The 14606-nt window shown below is 28.9% G+C and overlaps 1 protein-coding gene across 2 annotated transcripts in view; it reads left to right on the top strand.

Moving 5' to 3' along the window:
- Window positions 1-14606, top strand: part of LOC129960022 (proton channel OtopLc-like) — a 63852-nt gene that overhangs the window by 9782 nt on the left and 39464 nt on the right. Inside the window, exon 1 of one of the 2 annotated variants that reach the window (XM_056073028.1) lies at window positions 6774-7000. The exons of the other annotated variant lie outside the window; for it this stretch is intronic. Within the exon in view, the coding sequence (XP_055929003.1) occupies window positions 6809-7000 (192 nt within the window). The 5' untranslated portion in view covers window positions 6774-6808. Of the gene's footprint in view, window positions 1-6773; window positions 7001-14606 lie in introns of those variants that run through there. 2 annotated transcript variants of the gene reach the window in all.

Here is a 14606-nt window from a genome sequence, read left to right as displayed (position 1 = left end):
ATCAAGCTATTTTGCATCTCAAATAAGGAACTGATTAAATAATCATCCTCTAAACGATTCATCTGTAAAAATTATGCCGAAGATTATTAGCTCATGAATGAAACATGCTGTTTCTTTATCGCTATCTTTCGTGTGCCTTTTCAAAACCACTCTAACTCAGATAATATATTAAATTAATATTTTTATATTCATCTTTTATTTTCAAGCCTTTATTGGATAATAATAAATGTTGTTCAGTACTCATAACACTTTTAGTACCATTTTATACTATGAATTTATTTATTATCCTTAAAACTAAAATAATTTTTTTCGTGTCTATGCATTTACTTGAAAATTCTTTTTAGGAAATAACTGACTTTTTAGGAAATAACTGAAATTTAAATAGTGAAAAAGCGGAGTTATTTATTTTATAGAATTTAACGGAAGCAAGGTATATCTCATGAAAAAAAAATTACTGACATAATCGAAATGATGTTTTCAACATAATAAAAAAAAAAAAACTTTGATAAAAAGAATATCCAGCATATATTTCCTATATTAGTGACTAACTGTTTAAACAAAATTTCGTTAATTTTTCTTGTCGTTCTTGCTGTCTGCATGATTTTAAATAACGCTACCTCTGGAAAGCGTTGTGGTCGAATGCGTTTGGATGATTTTTCATTTATGTTTGTACATTTGATTTCTTGTTTCATTTTGCGATGTTATTTTATATAGATCTATATAAACATCAAAATTTGACAGACGTCTTCTTCAGGCGGCTTCATTCGGGTATGCGGATGAGAAATTGCCGTGTAAATAAGCATTTCTCGTTTCATGTGGAAATACAACAATGGTGACATTGATAAGTTAACGCTCCCATTACCAATGACATGTGAGGATTCAGACCATGGGATTCTCTTAATACAGTCTATTATATGTAATTTACAATTTTCCATTTCTATTTATCGCAGTCGGGTCATTCATCTTATCGTATGATCTCGTAAATTGAATGGAATAATTCTGAATGATTATTCTTTCTATTGGCAGAAATATTTAATAAATTCGTTTTCAACGCTACAATAATCGGTTTTTTATTTTTTTTTTATAAAAGTCCTATAAATCTGTGTAAAGAAAGTACAAATGATGAAGCAGAAATAATTAGAAATTAATTTTTGTGCTCACTTTTTTTTAATTCAAACTAATTAATGAGAAAACTTAATAAATTTGTTAAAATTTCTTCAAATCAAAAATGTAATGGGTAAATATTTTATTAATCAAATATTATACTATTTAAAAGTGAAAGATGGCAGTGCTGCAAATGTATGAATTTTATGAATTGCTAACCTTTCACTGCAGGAGATCTAACACCGAAACTTCTAATTCAAAATTCTGTAGGTTTCGGTGCATAATCGGGGGTTTCCTTGCGGAACGGTATGCATAAGTAGAACCACAAACGCCATCTTTTTGGCACGTAACGGAAATTTGAGGATAAAATGCAGTATTTTATCAGTATACATATTTTTTTGGTGTGATTCCACTTTTAGAAAGCTAAAATCTCACTTTTTGTTTATTTTGCCCGATAAAATTTCAATATCTCTGGTGCAATGGCTGACAAATGATTTTCTCAACCTTATTTCTCAACTGAGAGTTTTTCTACTTTTCTTAATTGAAAAAAAAATCTTCTAGTTCAATGTATTTGTATTCCACTTGATCTCAATACTCGTCATACAGTCTCTAGTGAAAGGGAAGAAGAAAATTGTTAACTAAATCCTTTTTTATAGCAATATGATGTGGATTTTTTCCAATTTTTATTAGAATAAATCACTGATCATGTCAAGTTAGCTTAATCGGACGGCTACTTCTTGTTGTCTAATTTTTTATCCACATTCCTGTTGCAAAGCATTTTATCTTACAGTAAATGGTCAATTGAGATAAGTTAACTAATTTACGAACATTTCAAACTGATTTACCATTTTTATGGTGAGGAATAATCAGTTTTCGAGCATCATTCGTTACTTCTTTAAGCTTACGAGTCCTTTATAGATAAATAAAACATTTTTTGCGGGGCAAGGATAAAAACCAAACCAATGATGCTCGAAAACTGTTACATTTTGACTGATATTTTAAATATCGCCAATATGTAAAAAAAAAGTCTGATAATATTTAATTTATCAACTTATCTGAAAATGAATTGATAAGAAAAAACGCCATAAATTTATCAGTTTTTGTTATTCGTTTTTGTTGCCAATTCATGTTTTTGTTTTTTGGAAAAAGGCGATTCCATATTTAAATAATATATATATGTTGATTTCATTCAGAATTAAATTTAGATAACATAAAAATTTATCTAGCATTTTTTTATATGTATTCAATTCTATATGCAAAGGTTTTTCTGCAATATGCTCAAGTGTCAGATCACATTTGTGAGCTATTTATTGTACACTATTGTAAGTAATCGCGTGAAAGCTTTGCTACATCAAATGCAAAAAATGCTTTTTTTTTTCCTTTTTTTTCCGAAATCTTACTCGACTGCTGTTATAAGCAAAAGATGGCCGATATCCGCAGGTTCGTTCTTATCATTTGATAGGGTTCGAAATTAAGAGATCCATCCCAAATAGAACTCGTGTTACTTTAAATGCAACCTTCACCATGTTTTAGTGGAGTCAATTTATGTAGCATCAAAGTGACATGAAAAATGTAACTGCGCATGTTCGCTAAAATCTAATATTAATTTGTTTTACACTGAGCTATGTCGTCACCTATACTCTTTTCTTCCTGCGAGATGCCCAATGGATTCTAGAATTAAATAGGCCGGACGCTTTCGATTGGTATTATAAAAATGCGATTCTATTCATGCTCCCATAATAGATTCCATATCATATCATGTCATGAATTGATAGGCAGAATTCCTGTAGACGCATATCAACCAAATTTGATAGAAATCAGCACTTCTCGTGTAAAAACACACAAAACTTTTGAGCTGTCTAACTTGTTTCGTTTTGGTGTTATCTTATCCGCAAACAAAAATAATTTTTAAAAAAAATGCTTTCTGTCTTAGGGGGTGTCTAAAAGGTTGAGATTTATCTAAATCTAGTGGTCGAATTTTTTTTGGTGATTACTAAACTTTATCTTTGTATATTTGATATAAAAGAAAGTTATAAAAAAGTTTAACATTTTTATGAAAATAAAAATAATAAACTAATTTTATCGTGCAGAAGGTTAAAAACATGATTAACAAAAATGAGGATCATTAACCTAAGCCTTGATAAAAGCAAACATCCTATCGCAGAAATTTCCTCTTTTTAACATTACATCGTTTAATCATAAACATGATCGAAAACATTGTCACTTTATCTATGTAATCTTAAGTTATCGATCACGTTCAGCAGCTGTACATCATGGAAATAAATAGTTGTTCTTGGTTGGAATGTTATCATTAACTGATACTCGGAGATACAGATGTCTTAGAAAGCCGATATGTAAAAGAAAATTCAATGATTCTTTCTGCTACCATGGAAATAGATTTTTATTTATCTAATTATAAACATGTAATGCGATTGCGTTTCATGTACTCTTATCAAAAGTCGATAAAACATCTTATAAACTCTTTCTAATATTAGCATAGAAGTAATTCAATTGTTCGAGGGCTTTTAATTACAGCTTTAGAAAAGTAAATAACATTGTTTGTTCACTTTTTGATAAAATAGAGAATGATAACGGATTCAAGCAAATATAAAAACAAAAATTCTGCAGTTTTAAAATTTAATATTCAGTGCATTCAATTTTAAAATCTAATATTCAAATAGAATTTCTTCAGTTTTTTTTTGGGGGGGGGGGGGCGTATCCTTAGAAGATTTGTTGTCTCTAGAGGTTTGGTGTACGTTAAATCCTTAGGGTGTAAAATGTCCTACTGTTAGTGTGGCTGGGAATTTTTGATAAGGTGGTACCAGTTTTTGTTATTTTGCGTTATATTTTGACGAATTATTTTAAAAATAATTATTATAAACATCATAAACCAAGTTGTACCGTTGTCTTTTATTTTACTGATAAAATAACAGCATTGCTATATTTTAACAAATTACTTTAATGTGTTATCAAATTTTTATGAAGGTTAAGTCTTTATACCCAAGTCATTTCTATAAAGTCTTCCCATAAAGTTTGAAAAATACTTTTTTATTATGTATAGGAAAAGTATTATAAAATTTTAAAAAAGCTTCTTACTAGTGGATATTTTAAAAGTACTCTGAAGGAATAATTTGCTTGTATTTTGGAAGGAATAATCTTGCTAGTGTTACTTTCACTACTAATACTTTTGATAATTGAAATGGTCTTTACACCTTGATGTATTTTAATAGAAATAAATCAGTACAAATAACGTTATCAATAGTTATCTTCACACTGATAAAACTTCCTGCCTTAACAAGTTTCAATGAGACTTTCAGAGGCTAAAGATCAAAACACTTCAAAGTCACGTGCTCTTCTAGTTAGTTCCAGACTTTTGAACGAGAAAGCGATGATTCATTGAAATACTACGACAATATCAATTTAATTCAAATTTAACATTTTTTCGTTAGTAACATTTTATACTTATTTATTCTGCTTAATAGGCAATGGAAAACCAATAGTTTAATTTTGTATGTTTCCATACTCTTCGAAATAAATAAATATGAAATTTCTTGAATTTTGTAAAAATAGGACTTACAACTTTGAATAAGAGAAAATGGCAGGTAAATATTATTTTTCTCCCTAAACAGGCTACGTTTTTAGGGCAGCTTATGCGAAACAGTTCGCTTTTATCAAGTCAATGTTTATTAGTACATGCCATTTTCATTTTATTCATGGATTTCAGTGCGAAACGTTCCTCATTCATACAATATACTCGAAGTGATTCACACATTATACATCTACAGCTCGTTTTTATTCCATCAATGCATTGCTTATCCCGTTCATCTCTTTCATTTAATATTTTAGACAAATAATGGCCTTTCTGGATATTAGCGTTTAAACAAAAATGTATTCCACCTACGTAATAGGAAAACCCTTTTCCATCTCTTCTACATATTTGCATTAACTTCTCTAATCTTACACATTTGTTTGTTTTAAGCATTTAAGATTACTTCCTGTTAAATCCCGAATGCATGAATGAATGCATTCGCAGTTAACAGGATTTTGAAATTTTTTAGAACTTTGAAATATTATATATTATGCAGTTCTCTTGCGTCGATGGACGATTTGCAATCACCTCGAGAATAAAAAATATAAAAGCAACGCAGATGGCCTGCTAAAAATTCGTACCCTCAAATACCCATGCGTTAATTTAGCTGCGGGCATGTATTTTATAGCTATACCTTAAATAGATGTATTAGTGTTTTAAATTCATTTAGTCCCTTTTTGAGGCAATATTAAGGGTATTTTGGGACGGACTACGGAAATATGAACCGCGGTCAGATAACAAGGACGCTATTTGGGCCAGCAGCATCTTTTTCTCAATCTTCCCCTCCGCACCAATGGAAGGATATTTGGCCCCTACAGATTTAATATGCTGTGGACCCGGTTACATGCTGGGTCTTCGATGGAATCAAGTTCCGAACTTGAAGCTCTCGCGTCCCGAAGTGAGGCCTAACACGAAGGCCACAGCAATTCTCCTCCGGTAGTTATAAAAAAATAATTACGTTAATTAATTTAATATTTGATGTTGAATGCTGCTTGTGCATTTCTTCATAAATCCTATTTTCGTAGTTCTACGCTCTAATTAGTCTAATATATAAAGCTAAAATAAATCACTTTCTAAAAATGTGCTTTTTGTGCTTACTGCAAAAGAAATAAAAGTTTATATAATTTTTCATTCTTCGTCAGATGTATCATTCCTTTGAACTACACACATTTTTATGAATTTACTACAAACAACTACAAACTACAAAGAAAGTTTGCAGATGTGAATCAATGTGCGAAGTCAAACTGATGTCATATTTACTTTCCTTTTTCATTTTGTACTATTCAATAACAATAATTTATCGCAAATTGTGTTCGCGAATATATAAGAATTTTCTTTTAAAATTCGTTCTTTCTCCAATTCTCTTTCTCTCTCCTTTTGTTTGGTTATTCCGTGATTTTAATAAACAGATAAATTTCTATACTTCACATCATATTAAATAAAATGTCCACTTTATATAAACAGTCATATTTAATCTTGCAATAAAGTTTATAGAAAGATTTGAAGTCTGTGAAAAATACATCAAAGGTAATATGCAAAAAAGAAATATTTTTTTCTTTTATTAAGATTTTATAATTTTCAAAATTTTTGAAACATTTAATTCATGGCATAAATTTATATGTGAATAAATTCATCAAATTAATTAGGCTTTTTATTTCACTTGAAATATAAATACTATTGATTACTTATAAGTTAACAGTTCATTAGCAATTGCTTTTAAAGAAGCATTTAATTCATTGATTCATTTCCATCGTCAAAATTTTAAATTTATATCAGAAGAATATCTAGATTCTCGTAAATAACATTTCAATCTCATTACATGCTTCACAGCCTGACGAACCGATTTCGTTTAACCTCGTCAATAGAGAAATCCGATTCTTTCCACTCAAATGAGTCAGGTGGACAGCTAAGCAACAATAACTAAACAAAAAGGCATCTTTGTCCTAATACTATGCGTCCCATCTCACAACATGCATTGAAATGAAAGTTATCCTCCATGTCAACACGGTTTTTGCCAAGGATGAGTCGTGTAGTGGAGTTTGATCCACACCTGTTCCACTGAGTCAACAATCATGAGTAGGGAGCGATGAATTGCTTCGGTTCCTTTTTCGCGTGATGCACCGATCCAATATGGCGACGACACGATGGTATTCTCGAAAAAGATGCTCAGAATCCGATTCTATTACTAGTAGCATGATGTCTTTTGGAGATGAAATGGAAGTGCCCCGTTTCCTATTCACAACGGAAGATGGAATGAATGAACTGGTGCTTTTTGAAGAATCCGAGGAGCCCTTTGTGAAGAAAACGGTGAGTTATCATTTAGAGATACGGAAGTGTTTACTTGATGCATGCATTGTATTTGAATTGTTGATCAATATGACAGCTTTCTGCAATTACGTATTTTATTTATGCAGGATAAGCATTTTTTGCTTACAGAAGTTTTTTTTTACCCGATATCAAAAGACTTACTGAATTGTTTCCATTGGTCGTCCATACTCTGGTGGAAAAAATTTCTGTAGTCCCATTTTCATCTAAAACATTTTGTTGTTCTCTCAAAATCCAAACAAATGAGAAATCAAAGCATTAGTTTTGGATAAATTAAGAAAGTCTAATTTTAGCTATTTTGTTTAGCAAATTTTATTTATATCTATTAAATCAAAATGCCTTTCATAACTATTTTAATATATAAATAGAAAAAAATCTGAAGGAAAATAAAGGGAGTCATTGTAGAAAAAATCATGGTACAAATAATATTATGTTGTGACCCTTGAGGTGGTATCCCATAATATAAACAGCCAAGGTGCATCATATTTCACAATTTAATCAATGGCATTATATATAAACTGTATGAAATTCTACTATGTCTAGATAATATCTGAATACTAACAGATATTGTTGCTTAACAAGCAACAGTGACTGTCTCAATTTTCAAAATGCCTTAAGAAGAAGAAAATAATTTTTTTGGAAACAAAAAATAACGAATATTTTTGTATGGTTTTTTTTTTTTTTTCCATATCAGGGATGAACAAACGATCTCATGTCTAGATCAGATTTGAAAAAAGTCAGAACTATTCGTTATTGGTTTCTTCTTCCTACTGTAAAACAGAAAATTGGGATTGTATTGCCTGTTAAGCAATGATATTTTATTTGCAGTTAATGAAGAGGGATTTTTCTTTCATTCATGAATTAAAATTTTATTTTATTCAACACAGCCTTTTCTTTCAAGTATTGTTTTATTAGACTATTTTAGATATTAAATCATTTATATATTAGTAAAGAAAGTATTTTTCAAATATATGAATATTACACTTAACCTTAGCAAATTTGTATGGTATTTAAAATTGCAAATAAATACCAACAAAAAATTGTTATATAACTATATTATTTTTAGTATGAGATTTAAGTGTGAATCATTCCATTCACCAGGAAAATTTTAAATCAATTAAACAAATTATAAACCAGTCAACAAATCAATTACTTATAACAACAGAGAAAAAAATTATTATGATTCATGTATAAATAACAGACTAAATTACTACTCTTGAAATTTACCCCGGATGAATTCTTGGAATATTCTAATTAATTTGAACATAAAACTCTTTTTCTTTCATTGGCTGTACTTTTCTTATCGGACAACCTAGTCTTTCTGCTAAAATACAGAAAAATTATTTTTTGAATTTCCCAGAAAAAAAAAATTATTTTTTCCCGCCTAAATACTTTTATACGAAATTGACTTCCTTCGTGAAAAATTTGACTTTCATTTGAACAAATGCTTTCAATGCCTGAAATTTTAAAAAATTCTTAGTAAACATTTGCTGGATAGATGCAATTATTTTAACATACAAACATTTATCATTATTTTTTCTGTTCAGAGCATCGATTTCAGTTTATTGGCGAAATATGCATATTTTAATAATATCACAACATCAACAAAAATTACTTTTATGTCATAAAATTTTAACTTGATTAAAACGCCATATTACCTATAAATGTAATTATGCGCAATCTAATCAATATACTGTCAACAAAATATTTCAGAAACTAATTTTAAAAAGCTGAATCTGTGTGGTGATTAACTCTACTAAATTGCTTCCAATACTCAAGCGTGATTTCAATTATTTACGCACATCTTGTTAATTATTATGCGTATTTTAATTTATTAAACAGTTCTGTTTTCAGACAATATCACCAGACAACTAAGAATGGTAAAAAATATCTTTTCAGACATTGGATTATAAACACTATGAACTTAAGGAATAAAATTGTTTTGGGGCATTTAACTTACGTTATTTATAAGTTTTCCCAAATATTTCCCAAATCACAGCACGAATATTCTCGTTTCGGCTTTCTAACATGCTTACACAATACGCTTCGTTTTGGGTCTATTTTCGAAGTATAATGGGGAGAAAATCAAGTAAGATTTTTGAACCTTTTTTCATTGCTGGATTCTATTGGAAAAGAGACATATATTTACAATTTTGGTGTCATAGCATCGTATTTCCAAAATCGGATACATATATATATAATTTTCAAAGAGATACGCTAAAACTCTTCCATATCGCTTTTGTATTTATAAAGTACTGTATTTAAATGTGAATACACGGATAGTCCATATCAACCCTTTGGCAGATTTTCTCCGAAATTCGATACACGTTTTATAATAAGTAATAAAACAGCATGCCAAATTTTAACTATTCTATTTGTTGCATGACAATGTAAAGAGAATGAAAAAAGCTTACACGGCGCGAAAACGGTAAATAAATCAGAAGTGATGACACAAACATAAAAATATCGTAACAAGTTGAAAGGCATAAACCGTGACATTTATTTCAGTCTTTATTAAATACACCTGAAAGGGGAAAAGCAAATAAAATTTTAGAATTCCATGAAGTTTCTACAATAAATCGTTTACGAAAAATAGGGTTGGCACATAACTAAAACTAACGTTATTGATTATTAACCATTTAAATTAAAATTTATTATATTTTTTTAAATACGATGTTCTATATTTATCTTGCCGTATTATAGAATATAATTATGAAGAGTTTTTTAGATTTTATTCAAGAGAATTAACTCAAAATGCTCATTACATATAAACATGTATTATTATATGCTTAAAAGAGATTCCTTAAATAAATTAGAAACAAATTATAATATATTGAAAATTGATTCATAACATTTTATTACCTTGCCTTCTAATGTAGTTGTTAAAAAAAATTAAATGTCAACACTATTACTAAAGTTTCGAAATCATGAATGAACATTACTACTTATATAAGTTTTATAATGACTGTTCTTTTTATTTTTATAAGAATAAAAAAATGTGAAAGTTTAAACATGACAATAATAGTTTTAAATTTTTGATGTTTCTGCATAAATAACCGAGCTGTTGTATATTTAAAGTTATTGTTCTCAAAAAATATCATTATTAAGCAGAAATTCGAAATTTTTATTTCAGTTTTTTAAAAAAAGTGAAAATATATTAAACGTATTAATTTTACAAACACTGTCTAGCAATGATCGATTAAAAGACTAAATAAACATTCGTGTCAAAAACTTTTTAAAAGACAGAAATGATGATTGATTAACCCCATTAGTTTCGTCTGTTCAGGTTTCTTGTAGATGAACCAGAGAAGGTGACTCAGCTTTCTAGTAGACAAAATACATCCAGATCCACGTTAATAATATCTAAAACAACCGAAAGCAGAATTCTAAGTTGTGTATTTTGATCTAAATCAAAGGTTACGAGACTAAGTAATCATCTCACTGGGAATCTGCAAGTTTGATCAACAAGAAACAATTTATTTCAAGAAGTCCATTACAAAAGGTTTTGGATTGTGCACATAAAGAAAAGCTTTTGATCAAAAGCATAGGATTAAAAAAAGAGATAAAGGTTTACGATTTTATTCTGTCAAATGAATTCGCAACAAAAACTATTTGATATGTCTTGAAACATTGAGCTTGAAATATATAAACAAAATTGTTTTAAATATTCATTCGTCGACACTATTTCGCATTTTAGACAATGTGGTTCAGTAATAATATATTCTTATCTCCAAATAGCTTTAATAAATTCTATAAAATATTCTCTGTGAATATATCTTCCTCCTTACAAGCATTTGATTATAACAGGGATTCCTAACAAATAAATCTTCAAAATACATATATAAGTATAATTTTTTCGCATATACATTTTACTCATATGGATGTATTTCTTTTTGTGAGTTTATGCTGTTATTTTACTTGATAACAATTCCTTACTTTTGATTTCATAGTTATGGAATTTTAATACATTAGAATATATAGATATTAAATAATACAATGTCAAAAATTGTTTATAAAAATCAATTTTTATACTTTTAAACTTTTGTAATCAGATTAGGAAAGCACTGCAAAGTGAATTTATGTTAAATGAATGATTTTATTAATATACTAAACGAATTTCAAATACAATGTTGAGATTTAAATATTATTTCTACTCTGAAAAGGATTCTTTATGTATGCAGCCAAATTCATTGCCAAAAAAATTAGTTTTTGTACTTTGCATAACAAAGGTAAAAAAAAAAAAAAAAAAAATCTTTTAAGGAATGAATATTTTCCGAGAGGTAACTACTTCCAAAGTAATATTTATAAATTGTGATTGGATTTTACCCAAAGTTTTCGTTATCCTTTAATTCGTGAATCTATAAATGAAGAAATATCAACTATCTTTTTCAAATGAATTAAATTATAAAATTTTAGAATTATCAATTACTCCACATTTTCAAATGCCTACAGTTGCTCTGTCGATTTACCATTATTGTTTATAAAGTAAACAAAAATAACTAAATTCGTCTGATATGAATCTTTATTTATTTGAACAAAGATGTTACTTATTATAAGTATCTCCATCTTAATGTGTTAATAAAATAGCTAGTTTCTTCAGAATAATGTTTTTTTATGGATTTCTCTTTCCTCAAGACATAAATGATGACAAAGTCGTGAGTTTGAGACTATATTCCGATCAGCCATGAACGTTGATTAGTGCATGCGGAATCAAAAGTTTTCTCTATGGTAATGTGTGTGGAAAACTTCATCTCTAATATTGCTCACGACATCTAACTACAATTCTAAAATACGAAATCTGCTCCGAAATGGCTCTAAATTAACATCCAACTGGGATATTAATCTACCTAATTACTAAAGCCATAAAGATGTTAATCTAATTAAATTCAGCCAACTCTAAAAACTATTTTATCTAACTTATAAGCAAAATTGGCATATAGCTTAACAAAATTTCAGCTTTCAATAATTGTAGAAACATACTGAAACGAAAATGTTTTTTAATATTATTTCATTATATTATGATATACTGCATATACATACTATTTTATTCCCTCAACCCTTTTTACATTTGTTTAAATCGATTGAGATTTTATGTTTGCATTTCATTTTAGTATTAGGTAGTATGCCGGCGTCCTGGCATAAGGGTAGCGCATCTTCCCCGTGATCTGGGTGTCCTGGGCTGGAGTCCCGGTTCGGACATGGTTGTTCTTCATCTGTTCTATCTGTGAGAAGTGTGAATGTGCCCCCCTATAAAAAGGGGTTGTGCAAGCGAATGTGATGCGTGAGTAGCTAAGACGTGCTCTTGGCCCTAGTTGGCGCTACTAAAACAAAAGACGCTCCCTAGGCTTAAAATCGCAGACTTCGTCAGCGCGCTTGTCCTGGCAAGTGCCATTATAAACAACAACAACAATTAGGTAATATTCATATTGTAAATATAGTTTTAAGGGATTTATTTCTAAAAATATATTTTAACTATACAATTCCACATCGAATATTTCAATAATTCAATGTATTTTTATCTTAAAACTCTCTTATCTTAAAATCCAGAACAAAAATATTTCGTTTCGAGTCATCTCATTGCTTGTTTGGTTGAAAATTTTCTTTCTTATTCAATTGACAAGACTAAAAATAAAGTGCTTATCTCAGTTGGTTCAAAATCACTGCAATGTAGTTGATAAATCTATTATAAAAAATCCCTGATATCGTGTTTTAGATTAACAATACAGATTCAATAGTGTTTTATTAATGCCTTCATACTAATAACAGATAAAATATATTATAATTCTATAGTTTGTTTTCAGTGACGGATTTCCGACTAGGAACATAATGCCTAGGATGGAGAAAAGGGGGAAGTCACAAGTCTATGCATTAAATAGCCATGTTATGTTATTAACAGTTTCATTTTAGTATTAGGTAGTATGCCGGCGTCCTGGCATAAGGGTAGCGCATCTTCCCCGTGATCTGGGTGTCCTGGGCTGGAGTCCCGGTTCGGACATGGTTGTTCTTCATCTGTTCTATCTGTGAGAAGTGTGAATGTGCCCCCCTATAAAAAGGGGTTGTGCAAGCGAATGTGATGCGTGAGTAGCTAAGACGTGCTCTTGGCCCTAGTTGGCACTACTAAAACAAAAGACGCTCTCTAGGCTTAAAATCGCAGACTTCGGCAGCACGCTTGTCCTGGCAAGTGCCATTATATACAACAACAACAACAATTAGGTAATATTCATATTGTAAATATAGTTTTAAGGGATTTATTTCTAAAAATATATTTTAACTATACAATTCCACATCGAATATTTCAATAATTCAATGTATTTTCATCTTAAAACTCTCTTATCTTAAAATCCAGAACAAAAATATTTCGTTTCGAGTCATCTCATTGCTTGTTTGGTTGAAAATTTTCTTTCTTATTCAATTGACAAGACTAAAAATAAAGTGCTTATCTCAGTTGGTTCAAAATCACTGCAATGTAGTTGATAAATCTATTATAAAAAATCCCTGATATCGTGTTTTAGATTAACAATACAGATTCAATAGTGTTTTATTAATGCCTTCATACTAATAACAGATAAAATATATTATAATTCTATAGTTTGTCTTCAGTGACGGATTTCCGACTAGGAACATAATGCCTAGGATGGAGAAAAGGGGGAAGTCACAAGTCTATGCATTAAATAGCCATGTTATGTTATTAACAGCCATGTTATTAACCATGTTGCCAAATGTGTTAATTTGTAAAATATAAAATTTCTATGAGTTTGGACTATATTAAATGTTTGGAAATATTAGGATTTCATGAACTTTACATTGAATTATTAAAATTATTATTGAATAAATTTAAATACTGCTAATTACTTGTTTATAATATATTAAAACATTAATTCTTCATCTAATTAATTATTTTATTTTTCACTTTGAACAAGTTTTTCTATATAATCAATTCTAATTTTATATTTGCTTGAAGTTAATTAGCTCCCAATAATCTATCATAATAATTTAATGCATTTATTTATAAGTAAGGAAATCGTTAACCAATAATTATGGTTATTTTTCCAAGAAATCTATTACTTTAGCCATTTTTTTTCATTATATGCACAGTAAGAATTTAAAAAAGAAAAACATAAATATTTTCGCATAGTTACTTACATTAAAAAATAATATAAATCACTAGCATGTTGATTAAGTTAAAAAGGTTTTGAAATGTGAAACTAAATTTTTTAGTTTTTACAAAAAGGGCCTCATAGTAGGCATTATATGGGACAACGAAATGCTTACAACCATCACTGTTTGCTCGATTTCTTTATTGGAGGTTAATGGAAATTTTGAATCGCATGCAGAAAGACTTTCGTGAAATATTGGTTATTAATTATAGTATTTAAAAAATATCCATTATTACGTGAAATACTATGCTTTATTAACAAAAATACGATTTTAAACAAGATTCAAATACAAGATCATTTTTATTATATATAGGATATATTTTAAATATTTTCATATATAATATAACTGAAAATAATTTCCCACATGAATAGGAAAATAATTTTCCATTTATTTAATTGATGCTATAATGTTATTTGAAATTTTGAAATTT

Source organism: Argiope bruennichi, chromosome X2, assembly GCF_947563725.1.
Source record: "Argiope bruennichi chromosome X2, qqArgBrue1.1, whole genome shotgun sequence".
Taxonomy (NCBI): Eukaryota; Metazoa; Arthropoda; class Arachnida; order Araneae; family Araneidae; genus Argiope; species Argiope bruennichi.
This window is presented reverse-complemented; position numbering and strand designations above follow the sequence as displayed.